The sequence below is a fragment of the Ascaphus truei genome, chromosome 2 (genome assembly GCF_040206685.1).
Source record: "Ascaphus truei isolate aAscTru1 chromosome 2, aAscTru1.hap1, whole genome shotgun sequence".
Classification (NCBI taxonomy): Eukaryota; Metazoa; Chordata; class Amphibia; order Anura; family Ascaphidae; genus Ascaphus; species Ascaphus truei.
The window spans coordinates 243642757-243668515 of NC_134484.1; the positions used below are offsets into that span (position 1 = coordinate 243642757).

Here is a 25759-nt window from a genome sequence, read left to right on the forward strand (position 1 = left end):
TTGTTTCTTTCAACCTACGTCACAATACCCAACAACTCGCGCCATTACAAACCTGTCTCGGCACCGGCACGAGCACCACTCGCATGCGCACACCTGTAAACCGGTTGTGCGCATCCTAATAATGCGCGCGCACCAGCTAGACCCCACGTGACCGCACTGCCTCCCCTCTCATTGGGTGCTAAAGAGGGCGGGACATTATTTGCTGCCACCTTCCGCGTAATAATGCGTCAGGCAACCGATAGGAAGAGGCGGGAGAGGGTGGAGGGAAGAGATCGGAGGTGACTTTAAAGATGGCGGCCCCCTGCTCTGTGGTGGGCCGAGCTTGTGCCCGGGGGGTGATCGGCAGCTCTGCGGGGAGTCTCAGCCCTCACCGCCCCTTGGCGTCTGTGAGCGGCCGCGCCTGGAGATGTTACAGCGCGGCGGTGTCCGGCACCGGGGAGAAGGTCACCCACACGGGCCAGGTCATGTCCCTTCATGTACACACAGGGGTCTGATCACCGCGTATACCTACCCGCGCGCCCGCGTTATCGGGGCGTAACCCCCTCACTGCTGGAGTGGTTACACATTAAAGGACAAGCGCACCTGCGGCTGCTGCAATACACAGGCATTGGGAGCAGCACTGCTCTACATACGAATTCAGTAACACACGACTAGTAATATATAAATCGGGGGGGGGGGGTTGCTGCAGCACCAAGACGTGAGACCTTAATTCCTGTGTGTGATATTTGTACAGGTTTGGATCCCCCTTTGCTGCCAGATGTGGCAGAAATGCAATAGGTGGCCTCGATTTGCTATGGCAGTTATGTGGTTAATGGGTTTGAGCGGTGTGTGTGTGTGTGTGATATATATTTGTTTTGTCCCCTAATCTGTAATATGATTAGTGCTTAGTTGGTGTTCACCTGCAGGTGCTACATTAAAAATCGTATTGATGTAGGTTGTAAAATCTATGGGACAGGAATAATCCCTTCCATCCCATGGCCGCTTTGCTCTGTACTATCCCTTTCTGTGCAAAGAGGGGCGTTGTAGGATTATAACCTCATTTCGGGCCGAGCAGCAAAGCAATAGACACTTGTATACTTGGCAATTTCAATGGCACAGGCGTAGGAATGTGTTTTATAGCTGTCACTTGTTGCCATGGCGTAATAAAAGCTGCTAGAAAAATGAGTGTGGAATTCATGTGAATGCCATAATACAAACATACTGTACAATGGAGTGTTACAGGGGGAAAGACTACCTTCTGATCTGTGCTGACTTTCTACATGTGGGTATTTAAATATATATATATATTTTAAATCTATGATTTTTTTTTCTATTCCCTGTATTCAAGTGGCTATATGCTAAGTGTGCATGTGCTGTGTATCTTATTATATATTAGTGAAAGCACTGTATGCCTGTCTGCATCTTCCTGTGTCCCTAGGGGAAATCTCATAGGTCCCCTGGGCCGCCCGCCCCCGCACCTCTCTCCCCCCCCATCACACTCACCTCCCTCCCCGGAGCTCCACTCACCTCCCTCCCCGGAGCTCCACTCACCTCCCTCCCCGGAGCTCCACTCACCTCCCTCCCCGGAACTCCACTCACCTCCCTCCCCGGAACTCCACTCACCTCCCTCCCCGGAACTCCACTCACCTCCCTCCCCGGAACTCCACTCACCTCCCTCCCCGGAACTCCACTCACCTCCCTCCCCGGAACTCCACTCACCTCCCTCCCCGGAGCTCCACTCACCTCCCTCCCCGGAGCTCCACTCACCTCCCTCCCCGGAGCTCCACTCACCTCCCTCCCCGGAGCTCCACTCACCTCCCTCCCCGGAGCTCCACTCACCTCCCTCCCCGGAGCTCCACTCACCTCCCTCCCCGGAGCTCCACTCACCTCCCTCCCCGGAGCTCCACTCACCTCCCTCCCCGGAGCTCCACTCACCTCCCTCCCCGGAGCTCCACTCACCTCCCTCCCCGGAGCTCCACTCACCTCCCTCCCCGGAGCTCCACTCACCTCCCTCCCCGGAGCTCCACTCACCTCCCTCCCCGGAGCTCCACTCACCTCCCTCCCCGGAGCTCCACTCACCTCCCTCCCCGGAGCTCCACTCACCTCCCTCCCCGGAGCTCCACTCACCTCCCTCCCCGGAGCTCCACTCACCTCCCTCCCCGGAGCTCCACTCACCTCCCTCCCCGGAGCTCCACTCACCTCCCTCCCCGGAGCTCCACTCACCTCCCTCCCCGGAGCTCCACTCACCTCCCTCCCCGGAGCTCCACTCACCTCCCTCCCCGGAGCTCCACTCACCTCCCTCCCCGGAGCTCCACTCACCTCCCTCCCCGGAGCTCCACTCACCTCCCTCCCGCTCCACTCACCTCCCTCCCGCTCCACTCACCTCCCTCCCGCTCCACTCACCTCCCTCCCGCTCCACTCACCTCCCTCCCGCTCCACTCACCTCCCTCCCGCTCCACTCACCTCCCTCCCGCTCCACTCACCTCCCTCCCGCTCCACTCCATTCCCTCCCGCTCCACTCCATTCCCTCCCGCTCCACTCCATTCCCTCCCGCTCCACTCGCCTCCCTCCCCGGCGAGGGGACAAGCGGCCACCTAAGAGGCGCCCGGAAACCGCTCTACTCCCTCCCGCTCCACTCACCTCCCTCCCGCTCCACTCACCTCCCTCCCCGGCGGGGGGACACGCGGCCACCTAAGATGGCGGCGCCCGGAAGGACCCACTTCCTCCCTCGCGGACTAACTAAGATGGCGGCGCACGGAAGGAGAGGTGACGTGTGTGTGTGTCACTGTGTGTGTGTGTCACTGTGTGTGTGTGTCACTGTGTGTGTGTGTCACTGTGTGTGTGTGTCACTGTGTGTGTGTGTCACTGTGTGTGTGTGTCACTGTGTGACACTGTGTGTGTGTGTGTCACATGGGGGGGCAGGAGCGGAGAGAGAGGGGGGAGCGGAGAAACATACAGGGGGAGTGGAGAGGAGAGACCCGGAAATTTTAACCAAACCACCACCCTCCTGTCCACTGTCCCCCCCCCCCTCCTGTCCACTGTCCCCCCCCCCTCCTGTCCACTGTCCCCCCCCCCTCCTGTCCACTGTCCCCCCCCTCCTGTCCACTGTCCCCCCCCTCCTGTCCACTGTCCCCCCCTCCTGTCCACTGTCCCCCCCCTTCTGTCCACTGTCCCCCCCCTTCTGTCCACTGTCCCCCCCTTCTGTCCACTGTCCCCCCCTCCTGTCCACTGTCCCCCCCTCCTGTCCACTGTCCCCTCCTCCTGTCCACTGTCCCCCCCTCCTGTCCACTGTCCCCCCCTTCTGTCCACTGCCCCCCCCCCTTCTGTCCACTGTCCCCACCCCCTTCTGTCCACTGTCCCCCCCCCCCTTCTGTCCACTGTCCCCCCCCCTTCTGTCCACTGTCCCCCCCCCCCTTCTGTCCACTGTCCCCCCCCCTTCTGTCCACTGTCCCCCCCCTTCTGTCCACTGTCCCCCCCCCCTTCTGTCCACTGTCCCCCCCCCCTTCTGTCCACTGTCCCCCCCCCTTCTGTCCACTGTCCCCCCCTTCTGTCCACTGTCCCCCCCTTCTGTCCACTGTCCCCCCCTTCTGTCCACTGTCCCCCCCCTTCTGTCCACTGTCCCCCCCCCTTCTGTCCACTGTCCCCCCCTTTCTGTCCACTGTCCCCCCCCTTCTGTCCACTGTCCCCCCCTTCTGTCCACTGCCCCCCCCCTTCTGTCCACTGTCCCCCCCCCCTTTTGTCCACTGTCCCCCCCCCCTTTTGTCCACTGTCCCCCCCCTTTTGTCCACTGTCCCCCCCCTTTTGTCCACTGTCCCCCCCCTTTTGTCCACTGTCCCCCCCTCCTGTCCACTGTCCCCCCTCCTGTCCACTGTCCCCCCCTCCTGTCCACTGTCCCCCCCTCCTGTCCACTGTCGTCGTCCCCCCTCCTCCCGTCCACTGTCGTCGTCCCCCCTCCTCCCGTCCACTGTCGTCGTCCCCCCTCCTCCCGTCCACTGTCGTCGTCCCCCCTCCTCCCGTCCACTGTCGTCGTCCCCCCTCCTCCCGTCCACTGTCGTCGTCCCCCCTCCTCCCGTCCACTGTCGTCGTCCCCCCTCCTCCCGTCCACTGTCGTCGTCCCCCCTCCTCCCGTCCACTGTCGTCGTCCCCCCTCCTCCCGTCCACTGTCGTCGTCCCCCCTCCTCCCGTCCACTGTCGTCGTCCCCCCTCCTCCCGTCCACTGTCGTCGTCCCCCCTCCTCCCGTCCGCTCTCCCCGTCGTCCCCCCTCCTCCCGTCCGCTCTCCCCGTCGTCCCCCCTCCTCCCGTCCGCTCTCCCCGTCGTCCCCCCTCCTCCCGTCCGCTCTCCCCGTCGTCCCCCCTCCTCCCGTCCGCTCTCTCTCCCCCCTCCCCCTCCTCCTAGCGGGAAATTTAACTCACGGGCAACGCCGGTCTCTCAGCTAGTAATAAATATATACAGAACACTCACTCACTGAAAGAGGTTAAGTCAACTTTGTGTGCTGACAGCCTAGATACTGTACAGTTAAGAATCAAACCAAGAACAGAGACAGTAACTTCATATTTGTAGAAGAATCAAATTGTTTTGAATTTTAAGTTTTGTCTCACAATGGAGCCTTTCTCGAACAATGGGAGGTAAAATTCAATACAATTTGGTGTATATACATACATATTTGTGCTAGGAATAGTATAATATTGTTTCTAATCGTTTCTTTCAGTAAAAAGTAAGGCAAGTATCGCACTCGCATGGTAAAAGATTTAAAAGAAGCATATTGAGTAATATACAGTGGAGTCTCTTTCCTCCAGAAGCGTTTATCTCTGCTGTACTGGACACTGAGGTCGTCGGCATAGCTCCTCGCACACTACTCAAGGGACTATGCATCACGAGCGACTGATGGCGGAAGGGCTATCCACGTTCACCAAAAGTCCTAGGTGTTTCATGCATGTACCGCTTCCTTAGGAAGCATGGCTCACATAAGTAATCTCACTTCAGTGTTTCAGATCAGTTACAGGACACGATAATACAAGTACCTAATAATACCTAAAGAGACATGTTAATAAACGTTGATTAATTGCCTTTTAATACCTTATACAAGTGTAATGATATACCTAAAATAAAAGCGCTCACATGCGCTCTTTTACATATGAGTGTAAAAAGTTTTCAATAATAGTCATCTTCAGAATAACCAAATAGTATACAAACCAACTAGTCTCTGATACATTGACACAAACCTACAGAATAATTCTTATACAAATAGTTCTATACATACACTATTTGATAAATTCATAGGAAAAGCAGGATGAACACTGGCAAGCATCCTATTATATGTATTTATATCCCACTTAGTTTTGAAGGGAAATTAACCAAGTTCAGGTCTTCATTAAGATCTTTGGGGGATAGTGGAAAAAGAAGCATTAGCAAATCTGTGTGTGATCCAATTCTAAATCCAAGTTTACCAGCTAAAGCAAAGATGGTACTGTATATAGAAAAGCAAGTTCTCTGAAGAATAAACTTGTTCCCCAGGTAAATGAAAACAAACTAATGTATCCGTGACTAAACAAAAATAGTTGGATACAAAACCAAATGGTGGTTTTTTTTTGTGGTTTTTTTTTTTTTTTTTTTTTTTTAATTGTGACCTGTTCTACTTGTATATTTGATTTAAAAAAAACAAAACATTTATTTCCTTCATGAATTGTGTGTTTTAGAAGTTCACATCTTATATATTTGTAGTTTTGTACAACTAATTTTGTAGTTTTTTTTTTAGAATGTCCTTGTGGAAGAACCACAATAATGTAAAATATATATGTATTCTTGTTTGTATGTGCCAATCTATTCCGCAGCACAGTACAATGGGGGTACATTGTTCTGTATATTACATAATTCCCTACCAAGTAAGGACAAATAAGTGTAAGACCTCATGTCCTCATCCTTTTTCAATCACCGGAGTAAGGGCAATGTTGAAACAAACGGTAACGTGGCTGCTCATTGCTGACCCACAGTCATAGGATTGGAGGGGGTTGGTGGATGTTAGGGGTATGCCAGATAACCTTTATTAAAGGGAGGTCTGAAAGCAGGGGGGGGGTATCTAGAGTGCAGCATGGGAGGAAACTTGTAGATAGGCGTGGTAAGAGTTAGAAAGGCAGGTGTGTTTTAGAGATATATATTTGGGGATGGGGTTGGGAGGGGGTGCAATAATGGTGAGAGATTTACAAGTCAGAACAAGGGTTTTACATTTTGATTATAGAGAACATGGGAAGCCAGTGTAGGGATTTGCATAGTGGAACGATGAGTGAGTTACTATAGATGCTTCTGGCAGCAGCATTTTGGATGGATTATAGTTGGGACAGACTGACCTGGGGAATGCCAGCTACTGTAGAAGAAAGTTGCCGTAATCTAGGCGGGACAAGATGAGTGCGTGAATCAGTACTTTATTTGGGTCAGGAATGAGAAAAGGTCTTATCCTAGTGATATTTTGGAAGTGGAGAAAGTAGGACTTTGGTTTGGGTGTGGAAGGGGGAAAGAGTATTGGTTCTGTTTTGGGCATGTTAAGCTTTAGGTAATGGTGGGACATCCAGGAGGAGTTTGCTGAGCATCTATTCATGACTAGGTCAGTGAAGGTTATTGGCATAGAGCTGATACTGAAAGTCAAAAGATTGTAGTATTTTGAGAAGAGGTGTAGAGTGAGAATAGGAGAAAGCCAAGGACAGAGCCTAGTCAAACTCCAACAGAAAGAGGGAGTGAACAGGAGACTAAACCAGAGAAGGTGTACAAGAGCAGTTGATAGGTAGGACAAGGAGAGTGCTGTCATGCAGGCTTATGGGGTTGAGACTGTGCCGGAAAAGGGGGTGATCAACATTGGAAGGTGGCAGGAAGTACTCTGATGCATTTCGTGTTTGATAAAAACGCTATTGCAGCGTGAGACACGTCAGTACAGTGCTGTTGAAATGGACTGGGAGGGTCTCTGGATAATTATTAGCAGTATTCTGTATCCATTTTCTGTCCTGTTTTGTCTCAAGTATCCATCTTGTGTGAAAGATTGAGTATGGCATGAATTAGTTTTACTGACAGTAGATTTGACCGTGCTTTTAGCTCAACACCCAGAATTATAGTAACAACATACCTGGTTCTTGGAGAGCTGTTTGGAACCAGTTTTAACTACCTGTAAAATGATAGGCTTAGAATAGGGAGTAGTCATTATTATCTGCCTAGTAACCAATGTTAGACTATGAATGGGGAAAAGTTTTTATATAAGCCTGCATGGGTCTGCCCCCTGGCAGGGTCTCTATTATGACTTTTGCTGAATGATCATTCTGTATGTAGATACAATAAATTACTCTATATAACGTATCAGTGTTTGCTCCTATCTGTGTGAGCGAGCAGACAACCATGGCAGTGAGGATCAGCGGTCTATTGGGAGAGACCATAGGTGGAGGGTAAGGAGAGAAAATGGGCGACTAAAGTGATATTGGAATTGTCAATAGGTATGTTAGTCTCCCAGTGGGATTTTGCTGCCAGTGTCAGTGTATCCAGACTCCTCATGATCAAAATCACCTTGGATTGAAATGTAAGGGTCTTGAACGTGTGATATTAGATGGTTCAGAAGTTACCAAAGTGGGAAACATTGGATTTTTAAATTGAACACAATGCACCCAAGGGTCTTAATAAATATCTGGACTTGGTTCATTTTCATTCTTGACTAAGTGGGCTATACTCGTGTGTGTGTGTGTGTGTGTGTGTCTGTCTCATAATGCACGCCCAAACTAGAAGACCTAGAACAACCAAACTTTCAAGGTATGATTTTTTTTTTATGGATAAAAATAAGGTGAACTGTCATGGTTTTGGATCCTCTCGAACACTACAAAGGGGATGCTGCTACGAACTCAGACATCCCAAGCAACTCTGGGTACTTTCAGGTGGTTACATATAATATGATGCTTTTCCTATGCATTTATGAAATCCTGTGTAGAGTGTTTTTGTTTTTTATAGACATTGTTCTGAAGGTTTTTTTTTAAAACTTGACTATATATTCTTTATTTTGTATACACCCACTCCTTTTGTTGGTGACTGGTTGGTTGGGTTGTACATAATAACTATATTAATGGAAAATGTTGTTTGAATGTTTAAATAGATTTCTTATGTATGTGTTTCCTCTTACTGTTTTTCTCCGGAAACTCTCTTATGCATAGATGTTTGGACCTAGTTGCGTAGTGAAGTATATTTTTGAAGTGAAACTTCCTTAGTGGCACCTCATTCGAACTGGGGCAAAAATGGATTGTGGAGACAGAAATGAAACGGATGTGACGTCAGTGCTGGCAGTTGAGGCCGGGCTGTGTTCTGGCTCAGCCCGACCCCAACACTGACATCCCACCCGCTCAAAAAATCAAATGCGGCTCGCCGCCGGCGCCGCTCCTAATGGCCGCCGAACCCCCCACACGGCCGCTGACATATGCGGCGGCGATAGGCGCCGCTCCTAACGTTCCCCGCCCCCTGCACGCTTCCGTGCCGCGCATGCGCAGTTGCCATGGCACCACTGACTCCAATCACCGCGGGAGGAGTGGGGAGGGGGTGGCGCGCAGCCGCTATCTGCCCCCGGCGGGTGCAGGCCAAGCAGCACACTGACCTGGTGCTCCTGCAGGTCTTCCTGCAGCGCTGGCAAGCTCACGGCCGCTGTTCCCCACCCGCTGCCATGCTGCGCATGCGCAGTAGTGATGGCGCCGCTGACGGACGCCACACATGCGCAGAAGCGGCTGGCAGCGGCCCCGTTCCACCCACACGCTCCCGTTTGCCCCACACGGCGCCATTCTGCCCTCCACTGACGCGGGCGTTCGCGGGCCCCCGCAGGAAGCAGTGGCACACGGCGCAACTCGCGCAGCACAGGGGCTCGGCGCCGTGGGCAAGCTCCTGCTGCTGGAAGAAAGGGTGACCCGGGCGGTCCGGGCAGCGGATGCGGGAGGGGTGCGGAAGGGGAAGGGGTGTGTGTTTGTGTATGTGTATGTGAGTCAGTGTGTGTGTGTGTGTGTGTGTGTATGTATGTGTCAGTCAGTGTGTGTGTGTATGCGTGTCAGTCTGTGTGTGTGTGTGTGTGTGTGTGTGTGTGTGTGTGTGTATGTGTGTCTGTCAGTGTGTCAGTGTGTGTCAGTCAGTCAGTGTGTGTATGTGTGTGTATGCGTGTCTGTCAGTGTGTGTGTGTATGCGTGTCTGTCAGTGTGTGTGTGTGTGTCCTGCTGCAGCCAAGGGCGGGGTGTAACATTGCGCACCACCTCCCTCCCTTCCGCAAATTCTGCTTACCCCCCCCCCCCACACTGACTGACACACACACACACTGACACACATTGACGGACACACACTGACTGACACACATACACACAGTGACTGACACACATACACACACTGACTGACACACACATACACACACACTGGCTGACACACATACACACAAGGAATTCACACTTAGTGCAAATAGCTAATACAGGGGATGTGTGCCAAGCACGCGCATTATAAGTCAAATTTATTTGCGTTTTGTCAATGAAATTGTATTTTGATTTTTAATTAAAATATCACCAACACAAATACAATTTCTGTGACAAAAGTCAAAAGTTTCACTTACTATGCGCGTGCACAGCACACACAGCTTTTTTTTTTTTTTTTTTTTAGGACTCAACAGTATGTTTGCAGTCTATAAATATGCATTCTATGAAGGCAATTTTATATTGATTAGGTATAGCATTACACTTTTGTATAAGGTATTACAAATTAACTTTAATCAACATAGGGAACGTTTATTGAAATGTATTTCTAGGGACTTGTCATGTGACTGATTTGAAACACTAAAGTGAGCAGACTTATGTGAGCCATGCCCCTTGAGGAAATAGTACACCTACGAAACGCATAGGGCTTTTGATGCTAGCAGAAGAGCTGTCAACAATCTGTCGTTCGTGATGCTACGTCCCTTGGGAGTGGTGTGAGAGGAGTGGTCCCAGCATCCATTACAGCACAGACGGAACCGCTTCTCGATGAGTGAGATCCCGCTGTATATTCCTTGACACACTTGTTTCAATCTTTTACACTGAGTGTGATACTTGACATACTTTTTACTGAAAGAAATAATTCAAAAAAATATTATAGTATTGGTGTCCTCCTAGCTCTTGTCTCTTTCAACCTACTAACTGTGCAGAGTGGGAGTGGAGCCCCTCACTGTGACGAGCTGTAGCTGGAGAAGATTTAGGATTATCCCAAAGTATGAATTTAACAAACCTGACCGCAGATGTGTTGGCACTCCCATTTTTTTTTAAACCTTTTTGAGCACTCTTGCTTCTACTGATAACACAAAGATTGTTTTTGCGCTTAATTATGTTTTTTTTTTATATATATATCCAGGTCACTTTGTTTTGGGGAGCACTTCTATAGATTTGATTATAGGAATATACTATTGTAAGGTGTGTGTGTCATAATATACAGTTGTGTGAAAAAGAAAGTACACCCTCTTTGAATTCTATGGTTTTACATATCAGGACATAACAACCAGGTCTTAAAATTAGGTAAATAAAACCTCAGATGAACAACACATGACATATTACACTGTCATTATTTATATAACAAAAATAAAGCCAAAATGGAGAAGCCATGTGTGAAAAACTAAGTACACCCTTACTGCTTCCATAGGAATTAAGATGCTAAGTAGCAGACAGGTGCTGCTAATCAAATGCCCTTGATTAATTGACCATCAGCAAGTGTGACAACCTCTATAAAAGCCGAAGTTTTAGCAGTTTGCTGGTCTGGAGCATTCAGGTGTGTGTTAACACAATGCCAGGGAGGAAAGACATCAGCAATGATCTTAGAGAAGCAATTGCTGCCATCAATCTGGGAAGGGTTATAAGGCCCTTTCCAAACAATATATAGTCCATCATTCTACAGTGAGAAAGATTATTCAAAAGTGGAAAACATTCAAGACAGTTGCCAATCTTCCCAGTAGTGGACGTCGCAGCAAATTCACCCCAAGGTCAGACCGTGCAATGCTCAGAGAAATTGCAAAAAAAACCAAGAGTTACATCTCAGACTCTACAGGCCTCAGTTGGCATGTTAAATGTTAAAGTTCATGACAGTACAATTAGAAAAAGAATGAACAAGTATGGTTTGTTTGGAAGGGTTGCCAGGAGAAAGCCTCTTCTCTCTAAAAGGAACATGGCAGCACGGCTTAGGTTTGCAAAGTTGCATCTGAACAAACCACAAGACTTCTGGAACAATGTCCTTTGGACAGACGAGACCACAGTGGAGATGTTTGGCCATAATGCACAGCGCCACGTTTGGCAAAAACCAAACACAGCATATAAGCACAAACACTTCATGCCAACTGTCAAGCACGGTGGTGGAGGGGTGATGATTTGGGCTTGTTTTGCAGCCCCAGGACCTGGGAATCTTGCAGTCATTGATTTGACCATAAAACTCCTCTGTATACCAAAGTATTCTAGAGTCAAAAGTGATGCCATGTGTCCGACAGCCAAAACTTGGCCGAAATTAGGTCATGCAACAGGACAATGATCCCACGCACACCAGCAAATCTACAACAGAATGGCTGAAAAAGAAAAGGATCAAGGTGTTGCAATGGCCCATTAAAAGTCCAGACCTCAACCCGATTGAAATGCTGTGGCTGAACCTTGAGAGCTGTGCATAAACAAATGCCCACAAACCTCAATGAACTGAAGCAACATTGTAAAGAAGAGTGGGCAAAGACTGATGGTCATACAGAAAACGATTACTTCAAGTTATTGCTGCTTAAGGTGGTTCTACAAGCTATTGAATCATAAGGTATGCTTAGTTTGTCACACCGCTTCTCCATTTTGGCTTTATTTTTGTTTAATCATGACAGTGTAATATGTCATGTGTTGTTGCTCATCTGAGGTTGTATTTACCTCATTTTAAGACCTGCTAAGGAACAGATGATTGTTATGTCCTGATATGTAAAACTATAGAATTCAAAGAGGGTGTACTTTCTTTTTCACAGCACTGTATATTCCCTAGATATTGTAGTAGATTAAATACTTTCTTTATATTGAGCCACTTTTATGTTGTAGACACTTCTGTGTGTGTGTGTACCAATTGAGAATGGTATGTTTATCAAACCTTCTCTACTAGACTACAATGTTGGAGAGGAGATGAGGCAAACGATCACCCCAGATTTAGATTTACTGGGGGATTTTCCCTTTTTATCGTTGTCTGTCAATGGTTAAATAAACTTTTTTCTAACTCAGCGCAGTCCTGCCTTATGCAGTTTTTTGCCTTGCAATGCCTGCTGATTTTTCTCTCCCAGTGAGAGGTTTTCCTTAGACCAGGGGGGCGCAAACTTTTTTCCCTGCGCCCCCCTGACGGCTGTCCCCTCACTCCCGCTCCCCCCCAACCCCAACTTACCCGCGCTCCGGCGTAATGACGTCACGTTGCCATAGCAACGTGACGTCACATGACCTCGCAGCGTCATTTTGACGCCGCGTTGCCATGGCGCCGCAGGGAGGAAGCCGCCGGAGCCACGGTAAGTTAGGTTTACAGAGGCCCTGCAGCTCCCCCGGCACTTAATTTAAGTGCCTTCGGGAAGCGCGCGGGGCCTCTGTAAACCCCACGCCCCCCGTCGGCAGTGTCGCGCCCCCCCTGGGGGTCGCGCCCCACAGTTTGCGCACCGCTGCCTTAGACTGCAATGTTGCTTATTCCCAGCAATGTGTTGAACACTTACCCTGTGAGACTAATTTTTCCATATTTGCCGTCCATCTCATATATATTTGAGTTGGCCCATGTCAAATGTTTGCAATGTCCCTGCTCAAAAGTATTTTATTTCTCATATAATGCTTTGATGTGCTTAGACCAGTGGTTTTCAATCTTCTTTTTTTTTTTTTTTTTAAGAAACCCTAGAATTTAAATTGGGAAATTCTGGGGAACCTCAGCTGTCTTTCTCTGTTCCTTCCCCCACCCCTCCACAATCACACTTTATCTCTTACCTTGGGGCGAGGAGACCTGCGTTGCTGCGCCAGTCCACAGCTCCCTCCCCCTGTTGGCTGGAAACGCGGCTTCCGGCGCCGACAGGAAGAGTAAGGATAACGATAATCGGACTGCTTGCTGAGCTGGGGAGCTGCCAAGTCACTGTTGCGTGTGGTGCTGCCGGGCCTGGGAGAGTTGGCACAGTTGTCCCAGCTCTCTTCCCCCACCCCATTCCTTGCAGCCACAGAACCCCGGTTGAAAATTTACTAGTTCAGACTTTTTAAAGGCTCAAATCTCCTGCCATAGGGAATATCTTCCAGCACTGGGATGGGGCCCTAAGGTGGCATCTTGTTTAGCACTGCTTTGTAGTGTGGGTATGGTCGCAAGCAACGTGGCATATACAGATGTAGATGGTGTTAATACTCCCATTAACGCTACCGCATTATTACCACAAGATTTATCTGCCATTCTGAGAACAATGGTAACGGGTGTATTATCACAAAGCACTCGTTATTTATTGCGTTCTGCCTTAGCATGGGTAATAACGCCTCGCTACTTCTGTAAGTAGATTTTCTCAGTCCGAAGACAGTTCAGTTACTGCTACTTTAAGGTAATTATTCATGTGCACCACATAGGCAATTACCTCCCCCAAAAATTACCTCCCCCAAAAATTATATAACAGAACCTTAAATTCTAATTCTTCTAGAAATCGTAGCCATGAACAACCGTTTTTGCCATTTTTCAGTCGATAATCCCCATTGACTGTCTGTGGGGATTTTTAGCTGCACCAACGACCCAACTGACCGCTTCCGTATACTGTATATCGAATTTACCCCGATTGTGATTAAATGGGCGGGTGCAAATATCTGCTGCTTTTAGTCTAATGACAAAATCTGCTACCTTTTTTAATTACACTGGTAGATGATTATTTTGCAGGATTAAAAATTTGGAACTGCAAATGCTTTTGGCTTTTTGTCCAAATATCAAATAGTACTGAAATTATACATTTACATGTATTCTATACATTTGAATAGGCTCTCTTTTTTTTTTTTTTTTTTTTTCTCGAACAAGAATATTCGCTTTCAATGTACAAACAAAAACAGAAAGGCCAGCGCATCATACAAAATGACACAACATACTGTATAGTGCAATACCCCAGTGCTTATCTGCTCATGAAAAAGGGTCAGTCAGTTAAACCCTTTGGCCAAAAGGTAATGAGCCTGCAGCCACTTCACGGCATGAGCAATCTGCAGGTCCTAAGGCCGTGTCCATAGATGGACAGGCCGTGCGGACGCTCCGCGCTGAGCCCCTGCATCCTCAATGAGGATGCCTTGAGAGGGGGCTCACGCGAGCGTCCGCAGGCGTGCGGAGGAGTTGGAGGTTTCAGCCAAGCGCCAAGCTGTTTTTCAGCGCGCTGTCGGCTGAAACCCTCCAATGAGTGGGGCTGCGTCAACGTCACGGCGCCGTGACGTCGACGTCAGTGCGTCGCGGGCGATTGGCCCAGCGACGTCACTGCCCCGCCTCCCTACAGTCTCCCCCCACCTCCGATCGCGGACGCTGGCTCGCCTGTATGGGCATGAAATCGCCCAGCTTCTGCAGGCGAGCCTCAGCGTCCGCTCGCCTCAGCAATGCTCCCCCCCTCTATGGCCCGGGCCTAACACTACCTGGCACAATTCTCATGTACCTCTATTTTCTGCTGGAGGGAGAAAGACCATACTGGGTCTGTGATACACAGGATCATGATAAAAACTGCTAATTGGAAAGTAGGTTGGGGCGAGCTTTAAACCATGGGTACGAGGGCCACAGCTCCAAACAACAACAGCTGCATAACCCATCAAGCTTTAAATATGATACGTCGTAGAAATATTTAGCAAGTCACATCTTAAAAGTAGAAACACTATTTTTTTTATTTATTATTATGATCAAAAATCAAAGAGCCACTTAAAAATGTTTAGTTTTAACATTACTTGGACTAGCCCCCAAGGACAAAGTGCAGGCCACTACTAGCAACCCTATTGCCCCTGTGCTATTTGTTCTTTTGTGTTTATAACACAACAGCCTACAAATATGGCCGTGGGTTCACCAACAGAAAGAGCTGCAGCTCTATTGGCCGACAGAGCAAGGCTGACCATGACGCCTTTTTTGTCTCTCTTACAAATATATCGGTAATCGGATGGTCACCGGAGGTCTGCAGATCTGATTTGCTTAATGCAAAAAAACTGAATTATTAATAAAGAGCACTGGGGATTACTTTGATATTAAATAGTAATAGTACGCTTGTTAGGAATTATAGATAAGCTCTTGTGTATGAATAAGTTTTACACTTTCTCTGCTGTACATCAGATACATAATGGACTACAGCTTAATGCACATTGACACTTGTTTTTAAGGGTATTCCAGAGAGGTGGATTCATATCAATCACCTTTCTTTTTATACATGATATTAAATAACCCCATTTTTATTTTAGGTCTTTGATGAACATGACTACAGAAAAGTAAGATTTGTTGGACGACAGAAAGAGGTGAGGTTTATTTAAAAACATTTGACATATTTTGTTTAATATGGTGACTTGCCAATAACCACAAGCTGCTGCTTCTGCCTTTGAAAAGGGTATATATTAAGAATGTGGTTGTCTGTCCTCGCAACAAAAAAAAAGATATATGCACTTGCTTTGAATTTCTCAATTGAGTATTTCTAAATGGCGCAGAATATATTCATTCATTTCTGTCTTTGTATCCATGGTCTCTTGTTTTTGGATTAACTTCTATCTCTTCTGTCTCGCCTTGGCTGCCTTCAAGCTTTCACTCCACTGTCTTCACCGTGACACCTTATTAACTAAGGGCTTTAAAGCAGGCAACAATTATTTTTATATAAAAACCATGATTTGTACAGACCTAAACAATATATTTAATTTCTAAATGTGAATTATATTGAGTCCTTTTTTTTCTTAGAAGAAAACAAAATACCATCATTAGCCAAGTGGCTTAACACAAAGGATAATAAGTATCTGTTGGCTAATCCATTCCATGGGATCCATTAAAAATTTAAATGAGTAATAATAAAAGACGTAATTTAATTTTGAGGGGAGGTCGAATCTTTAAGAGAACCAGCGAGTATGTAATGGATGCGCACACACACACACACACACACACACCGCATCGCTGAAGAGGCGGCTGAGAGCAGGTAGGGGAAGTAGCACAGGCTCGCGCCTCCCCCGGCATTTAATTTACATGCCTGGGTTAAGAGCGCAGGGGCTCTGCAACCGCCGCACCCCCTCCTAGAAAATCCTACGCCACCAGTTTGCACACCCCTAGTTTAGGTTATCGAATAGGGGGGTAAATTGGGAGATGTTTGCTGAGAGCTTGTATTTTAGCTTGGTCTTAGCCCAGATACTTAGTCAGATTCATTGGTCCCAGTACTGTGGATTTTTGGCTTGGCTCCTTCTTTTTTCCTCATTCAACCAAAGTGACAGTGTCAAGGGTTGGTCTTTTGAGTACTGTGGTTCTTCAGCTACCCAGCAGAACTGATCCGGATTTGCGTTCCAAACCACCACTTGTCTTAGCTGGGCAGCTTGATAGTATCTTATCAAATCTGTGACCCTCTGGCAACCTCTTGCTCTGGAGACCGCATCACTGACCTCTAGCCTCTCTAGATCTTTTGCCCTGCTAGATGAATTAGAAAATTCTATTTTGTGGGTCTTTCCCCCCTTGGTATATGGATCGGGAGAGTTTGTAAAAAATATAATAGCCTGGGGTGGACATCAATTAAAGTTATTCTTCTAATCCATGATATCTGATGCTTGTTCCAGTTCAGCTGTTTTTTTTAAATTTTGTCAGAGGAGGGTAATTACATTGATAAAGTGGTTCGTAGTCTAGCGATATTGATCCCTAGATATTTAATATGGGAAGTCCGCCATTTATATTTGAACTTCAATTGCAGAAGTCTGATTTCGGATTCAGGCAGGGATACATTCAGGGCCTCTGACTTTTCATTAATAATTTTATAACCTGACGGCCTGCCGATTTCTATTAAAGACCTTTGCAGATTTGGAAGTGAAACTAGAGGATTGGCCAACGTTCAGATGTCGTCGGCAAAGAGTGATTTTATCATTTCTGACGTCTGTGTTTAATCTAATTTTTGAAGCTAAGGGTTCAATTGAAAGGGCAAAAAGGAGGGGGGATAGGGGGCAACCCTGTCTCGTACTGTTTTTGATATCTATAGTTTCCAACTTGTTCCCTGGAAGTTTAACCAATGCTCTGGGGGGAGTGGTGGAGGGCTCTGACTCCCTCAAGAAAAGGGCCTGAAAAGCCAAAGAATTGCATGGTCTTGTCCAAAAAATGTCCAATTTATTCTGTCAAAGGCCCTTTTTGCATCAAGGCTTAGTAGAATCACTTTGGTTTTAGTGGAGTGACTTGATCTATTATGTAAATTATTTTCGTTGTGTTGTCAGATGCCTTGTCTCCCCAAGATAACCCCCACTTGTCTGTGTCTCGGTAGAATGGGATTTAACCAATTGGCCACAATATTATTGTATACTTTGATATCTGAGTTTAGGAGTGAGGTCGGTAGCTGCCACATTGGAGAGGCCGTCCGGGCCTGGAGACTTGGCCGATTTTTAAGGGTTTTGACTGCATTCGCCAGTTCTAATTGTGTAATTTTTCCATTTAGGTTATTTTCTGCTTTGGGAGATTGCAGCCTTCTAGATTATTTGATATAGCGTCTGAGTTTGAGGGCAGAAGTAGCGCCTCCGATACAGGTTTTATAATTTCGTATAGAAACTGGCAATTTGGCGGGCGATCTCTTGATCATCATGAGTGATCACTCTGTTTTTACGCTTGATGGAGGTAATTTGTTTCCTAGTCTTCATGCCTCTAAGCTTGTTGACCAAGATCTTATCTGCTTTGTTCCCTTAGTCGTAATATAGTTTAGTCCATTTTAGTTCTCTCTCGAAATCATGAGCTGGATCTTTTTTAGCTCCAATCTGTTTTCAGTCAGACTTGTACAGTACCTTTTTGGTTTAGTTTTGTGCTTTTTTGTTCTAGGGTAACAATTTTATCTAACAATTCTTTGTACAGTTTGTGTTTAGATTTCTTCTTATGGGAAGCAGCAAAAATTAGTACTCCTCTAATAGTGGCCTTATGGGCTTCCCAAAGCATTGAAGGGGATTCCACCAAGCCCTTATTTAGACTTCAATATTCCTCTAGAGATAATTTTATTTTCAATTTCTGGGTAATTTAACAGGAACTCGTTCAGTCTGCAGTGGAGTATGTTGCTTCTGACAAAGGGAAGGGAGAGGGTCAAATCGTCCGATGCATGTTATGACCATGTGATTGGTCCAATATTGGATTGCAAAGTTGCCTTGAGAATGTTCTTGGTTATTAGGAAATAGTCTACTTTAGAATGTCTGGTGCGGTGTTGAGACAAATCCCTTTGACCCTGGTGTTTCGCTCTCCAGACATCTACCAAGACAAACTCTCTCAAATTTTTTTTTTAATGTTCTTTGTATTAGAGACGAATGCGCATGGCCTGGTGTTGTGGACCTATCTAACTCCGGTGAGAGAACCATTTTCAGATCTCCTACCAGAATTTTAGAGTTGATAGGAATTGGGGTTCGATTTGCCTCCAGGACTCCCCTCACAAATTCAGCCTGATTTATCATTTGGTGCGCTAAACATTGATTAACGTTAACGCAGAGTCTGCTTGAGAAACATGAATTACTAGAAATCTGACTTCTGGATCTGTGAACACCTCCTTCTCTGTTCTAAAATGGACTCGCTGTCTGATTAGGATGGCAACACCCTTTTTTTTTTTTTTTTAAATGGGGAATGGTAGGCATTCGGGAAAGTGTTTCTAAATGTATTGGGAGGATCTTGGACATTAAAATGGGTTTCTTGATGGAATAGGAGATCACCCTTTTGCTTTTTTTTTTTTTTTTTAATTCTTGGAGAGCCAGTCTTTGTTTTCTATTAGATTGCAGGCCTTTCTTGTTAAGTGAAATTACCTTTTTAAAGGGTGATGAATTAGCCATGATCTGAATAATCAAGGACTATCTTTGGGTTGTTAATAACCCCTGGGTGGTCTTTGTTTGGGATGCTGAACTGGAACAAGCATGAGCGGAGAGAAGGATGAATCTTAAACAAAAGAACAGCGCAATACGCTCATAGTGAAGTATATCAAAACAGAATTGTATTGAAAATAGGGTAATTATTCTGCATACATAAAATTAGTAGTTCATAGGCATGTCATGTGATCATCACATATGTTGCCAAACATCAGGTAAAGACACTGCTCAGGAACAGGACCCTCAGATGCATGGTCGCGGTTGGTCTCAGGATGGTGTCATCTCCCCTCACGGATGGTAGCTTCTCTCACAAGCCGCACTAGTAATCCATTCCGAAGCATGCGCCTCATCAGGGAAACCTCCCACAGCAGGTGTAGTAAAATTTCCAAAGCACAGAGAGACTATTCCCTCTTTAGCTATAAAGTCCCACAATGAATCTTAGTCTTTGTTGGCAAAATCGTAGGATCACAGAAATGTTATGGTCCACAGATCAGAATTATATTTCTATAGAAATATAGGAAGCCCCAAGCTAACACGATCAGTGCTGTGCAGCAGTCAGCGACGTCACAATTAGTAAAACCGCTAGTGGGCGGTTCACCAAAGAAGCGTAACACTGGAATGACTACAAAAGCACAAAGTATTAAGGCTGCATAGTTACTACAATAGCTAAAAATAGCACAAAAAGTAAAAACGATTATCCAGTGTTAGCTCGGCTAGGAATACTGGGGTTCCGAACTTGAATTTTTAGATCCTTCCTCAACATGCTCAGCAAAGAGTCTCGGGTTCCTTGGTCAAATAAAAAAATCAGCTCAGATCTGTGATCATTCAAATGGTGCTAGTCCAACAAGTTCGCAGTCTGGCACATCCAAGTCGACCAATACGGGCCAAACAGACGGATCCATGTCAATCTAGACCTTGAGGCCGCCACTATACCCATTCACATACTTACCGCCCGCCCTCCAAGTCGTCTCTCAGGCCCTATGAGACCTCCCCCTCAGCCCCCGGCTCTTCCGAAGGGGTCCATAAGCAGGAGTAAGTTGGATTAAGTTTATGATGGGAGAGGAGAGGGGGGTGTGACAGTGACACTGGAGCAGGTGGGCTGTAGCTATTTGGCAGGTGGTAACGGTGGGGGGGGGTCTTTGCGGCGGACGGTCCAGGGCCTACCGTACTCTTCCCGAAAGGATCTCCCAGAGGTTCAGGAACCAGACACCCCAGCAGCCCCACCGTATTCGTTGCAGGATCCATGAGTGGTCGGCCGGGTACAGAGCAATATTCGAGTCGAAGACTGATCATCCATTGGCCGGACAGAGCCAGCAGAGACCTACAAATAAAGAGTTTGGCTGGCTGTCTCCCCTTTACTGCGACCGGAAAGACAGAGTGGTCGCAGTGAAGGGGAGGCAGCCGGCCTCACTTTTTTTTTAATATATTTGTAAGTCTCTGCTGGCTCTGTCCAGCCAATCTCTCCGAGGCGCGTGCAGGGGACTTCGGTGCTGAGTTCGGCTCTGAGAGCGATTTATCCCGAGGGTGCATAGGAAGTTTTCTGGGTATCTAAGGGCGATCCGCTCCCCATTCTTCATTACTAGTGGTTTTAACCCTTTCCGGTCGAATGTCGAAATATATCCGACAAAATATTTTAGTACTTGCGGTCCAATGTCGGATTTCCCCGGCATTCCCCTTGCTCTTCTCCCAGCAACCTTACTGGTGTGAATGTGCCGTGAGTGGGTGCAGTGTGCTGTGAGTGGGCGCAGTGTGTTGAGAGTTTTCGATCTCGACGTCTTGCAACCGTGGAACTGGAGAGTCGTTGAAGATCTGTAGGGTTGAATGTTCAAAGGGTATATCCCCTTTCTCCCTGCAGCAGCCATTGATTCTTTAATTTGTGGAATAATGATGTAGCCGCACGGTCACGTCCCTTCTTCTAGGGTCGTCTAATCTAGAGCTCAAGGCTCTAGGGGGCCGGTCCATCTCCAGCTTGTGCTCCTCAATGGCTGGATCAATTGCCGTAAAGAGCCTGCTGAGGTAGGGACGGAGATCTTTTATTGGGATCGACAGAATTTTCTGTTTTCTCTCTCTCTTTTCATGGTCCTCCTGGCCCCCTTTAAGCAGTTGTATTTCATGATTGAGTTTAATAATCTCATTGTCAGCGTTCGCCTCCAGTTGAAGGGGCTCCTCAATTTTGGACTCTAGGTCCATGGTTCTTTTGGATAGGAACGATATTTCCTTAAAGTTCTTAACTGCTACTCGTAGTTCTGACTGAAAGGATAGCTGCATTTGTTTTTTCGAGTTCTTCAAGGAAAGTCCTAGTCGCCTCGCTTCCTTCTTCGTCTTCAGGGCTTGATCCATGGGCGCATGTGTTGCGGCCTCAGTCCGATCGCCATTTTCATTATTAGACTTGTGCTGACGTCCCCTGAAAAACCGTGTGTGTGTGTGTGTCACGTTAATTTAGAACACACACTATTGGTAGTCACTGTTGTATTCATATCATAATATTAAATATATCACTTTATTACTACAAAGATGCATGTGCACTTTTATACCGTGTGTGTATATTAAATATATAATATATTTAAAAAAAAAATATTTCCCATGCACAAGAATCGGGGCCCATTCCAGTAGACCCACGGCATCATCATGGGTATAGACGACTCGGTCCCCGCCACTTGCCGGAACTTTGCAAAGTGGACATCTGGTCCTTCGTAAAGCACTAGGGGTTAAATCTTCTAAACTCTGCAAATACAAGTCTCCGCAGGAAGGCGCTGTAGGATCTAGTCGGCACACCCTCTAGTCCATGTTTTCCTCCCATTCCTAATATATTGCTTTGGGACATACCTAATGTAATTGCCGTCATGGAGGGACGCAAAAGGAAAATGTCCTTAACAATATTTTGGTTTCTTCTAGTCCTTTTTATGACGGCGTTCTTATCCACCCATTCATTTGTTTGCCGTTTAACTGTACTTTTGTATATCTTTTGATAAGCAGATAACTGACCTGGGGGAGAGCCAGTAGTCTGAGATCTTGTTCTAAACCCACCAGTTTCCCAAATCAAATTGCTCTCAGGGAATGACTAGAAGAAGCCGAAATATCGGCAGATAAATTGCTCTCTTGTTTTTAACCATGTTGCCTTTCTGCTCTATAAAAATAACAACAAATGCTACAAGACCCACAAATACTAAATAAGATCCAGATAACTTTAATCTCCTGCTCTTTTATCAGATGAAGGTGATGCACAATATGCAGTGCATTTTGTACATCTCTGTGTACAGTAAATGTTTTATTTTTCATTCCTGCTCATTTATCTGCTAGAGAGAGTGTGCGTGTGTATTTCTCCCGTAGGATTGATTTTCAGAGACCAAGCATTAATAATAAGGTCATCCATGCCTTGAGAGCCTGTGCATTAAGTGACAGTAGTATGGCCCTTTTGTCATTCAGAAGTGTCAAGTCATTGCGTGGCCGTCCCACAAAGTAGGTAGACAGGGTCTTTCAGCTGCCATAGCCGGTGCCTTGATGTCTGCCAGAGTAACCTGGAAGGTATTTGTGTTGTCACTCACCAAGACATCACATTACTTTAAACTGTAACACAGCCTATGTGCGGTTAGCCACCTTATCCATCAGCACGAGCAGATGGAAACAGTACATCATTTTAATGCACCTATTAAGGATGCCCCCGTAAGGAGAGAACGAGAGAGACAGTGTTTTGCTCAGCAAATAGAAGCAGCGTATAACTGCAGCCCTGCATGTTTTAATGAAGGGAAGGAGTTCCCTGTTGCTAAAAAAAAACAAACCTTGATATATTTTGTTTATAATGCAAAACCATTACACTTTTTGTATGTACAGAGTCACAGAAATGAATGTCCTCTAGCGACAAGTACAGAATTCTCCAATCTGTTTACTATACAAAATGCTAAATTATTTTTCTTCTTGCAGAAACCTGAGTGCATATTACTTTATTTAATACATATTTCTTCTACGAATACAAAGTGTTAATGTTTTTTTTGTAAATTTGGAATGGCTTTATTTATTTTTTAATAAGTAACGGTAGAAACCTTTTTGTTTGGATCTATTAAAATCCACAATGTACTGTATACACTGAATTGTGTGTGTCCTTTTTTCTCTGTCCTACAAATGTAAGTATTTTTGTTTTTCTTTGATACTACTTCTGCTGCAGATCAATGAACAGTTTGCCATTAACTTGATAGCGGAGGAGCCTGTGACTGAAACTGAAAACAGAATTGTATCTTGCGATGGAGGTGGTGGCGCTTTGGGGCATCCTAAAGTTTATATTAACTTGGTAAGCTCTCTTCTTTTGTATCCCTTTTAACTGTCTCTCCAGCACTGCACGGCATTCCTGCACATTGGAACATTCAGGTGCCCCAGCACAGAGATGTATTAATCTTAATATTAAGATTAATTCTCTATTATAATCTGTTTGTACCTCCTGCTTTGAACGTGAGCCAAAGTTGTCCTACTGTACATACAGCTTCATTTAATAGTGTTGGTAGTTTAGCCTGTGTGAATCAACTTGCAAAAAAGAAGGTTTCAACCTGCTTACCAGTCAAGTCTGGGATTGTATATTTCATATATGCTGAAAGTTTCATTTTGTTACAGGGTTTTCTTTTTATGCAGCTGCAGTTTTTTTATAGATATATATCTAGTCAATCCATACCCACAAAACCATATCTCAATTGACTATTGTCACCCAAAAGGAGGATTGTATGCTGTGTACCAAACTATTAACTCTAGAGACACCTGCAATGTAAACAGCTTCCAAAATCCATCTGTAATACTGTATCAATCGTGTGTGTGTGTGTGTGTGTATCTCTATAGATATCTGGATAAATATATTGAACAGAGCATGGTGCCACTCGTACAAGAAATCCCCCAAAAATGCTCTGGTGCATCTGTGTCACAATGACACCAACTTTTATCAACACATTTATATTTCTGGGTACTTGATTGAACAGAACAAGTTGCAAAATAAATTGTGATTTTTTTTCCTTAATGGACAAACACACGACATTGCAGAATACACTTGAAAACAACACTTACGGGAATCGGGGAATGAAAGAAATTGTCCTCTGCTTGCAAGCGCAAGAAATGCAGCCTTGGTTTTAAAAGTCCTGTGGTTATTAACCCCTTCACTCCTGGACTGGTTGCTGCTGTACTGGAACAAAGTCTTGCATCTTTACATCATGGATTAAAATTCAGGAATCACACTGGGAATAATTGGGACGCCAAAGTTATAGACTGCTCGAAGCTATCTTTAACATGTGGATCCAATCCCCTCGTGGGAACAAAAAACCCCACGAATAGCCAAGTGACCCACAATTCATAAGACCGGTCAAAAGGGCTGTCCGGTGGGCAGGGCGCATGGGTCAGGTTGACGCCCAGGCCACTTGGCATACCTGGGCTACACCCATAACTTGGGGCCACTGTGTCTGGTCTCTGTCTCAAAGGTGTCACTAGCCTGACATCTGCTGTGCATCAGTATGCCAGTATTGTATACATATATATTGTATACATTATGGGTCTCTGGGTCTTTTCATAATTGACACTCTTTTAGACAGGGGGACTCTAAATCTGTGGGAGCCTTTTGAGGCTCCGTCATAAAAATAATTACAGCCTTTGAGGCTTGGTCCTAAAAATACCGAAGCTCATTCACCCATATCACAGCTGGATGTCCAAGTAATTCCTGCTTGGACTTACAAAAAAGATACCTCCTGCCTTACATTTAAGATCTGCCATAATGTGTTGGTTAGAGGGTATGGCAAGCAATGCATCTTGTCTTTTACCCTCGCAGACAGGGAATGGTCTGCAAATGGGGAATAAAAATGGCGGGGACAGGGCAACAACAGTAATGCATGGCAAATCAGGTGTTAACCCTTTCCTCCCCGTCACAATCTGCAACAATAATTGTGGCAAAATAGAAGGAAAAAAAGGCAGGCAAGTGCATAACTTGAAGAACAACACCAAGGTTTATTTAGGTCTGAGGTAACCAACTCCAGTCTTCAAGGGCCACCAACAGGTCCGATTTTCAGGCTATCCCTGCTTCAGCACAGTTGGCTCAGTTGAAGACTGAGCCACTTGTGCTGAAGCATGGACTGATTGAGCCACCTGTGCTTAAACAGGTATATCCTGAAAACTTGACCTTTTGGTGGCCCTTGAGGACTGGAGTTGGCCATCCCTGATTTTTAGATGAACGTTTCCGTCTGGTCCCGGACCTGTCTCGAGATATACATTCTACCCCATAGGAAGCATACTTCCAATAAACTAATTTTCCAAAGTTTTAACCCCTCCCATACCCCGTAAAAACAAAAGTAATGTGTTGCCGTTGGAATGAAAAGAATACTAATTTTAAGATGTTAACTGAGAAATACTGGCTGCATTGTTTTGCAAGTATGCTGAAATACTTCTCTTTTTCTCTTAGGACAAACAAACAAGAAACGGGACTTGTGGATACTGTGGACTTCAATTTAAACAGAAGCATCATCATTGAATGAAGCATCATGTGCAACTCGTGTACAAAGCATAACCAATAAAATATATGTAACTATTACAGAGCTTGTCTGGTTCTTGTGTGAGTGGGTGCCAGGTTTTGTGTGCTTTAGTGATGATTTATTATTATATGGTGCTGACTGTACACAGTCTGCACATACAATTTTGCAGGTACAATGAGTGCCTACAATGTAATTTTGGTGGCTGAGGAGCACAACCTCGCAAGAGATCCGACACTGAGTTTTAAACTGTTATCTCGTTGCAGCGGTGTCA

General features: G+C 46.0%; 1 protein-coding gene across 1 annotated transcript; it reads left to right on the plus strand.

Annotated features, from left to right (window-relative positions):
* Nucleotides 1-225: 225 nt before the first annotated feature.
* Nucleotides 226-25547, plus strand: NDUFS6 (NADH:ubiquinone oxidoreductase subunit S6). Its single transcript, XM_075586015.1, has 4 exons — nt 226-461; nt 15404-15457; nt 23160-23282; nt 25419-25547. Exons 1-4 carry the CDS (start codon nt 291-293, stop codon nt 25485-25487), a joined length of 417 nt encoding a protein of 138 aa, XP_075442130.1. The 5' UTR covers nt 226-290; the 3' UTR covers nt 25488-25547.
* Nucleotides 25548-25759: the final 212 nt, after the last annotated feature.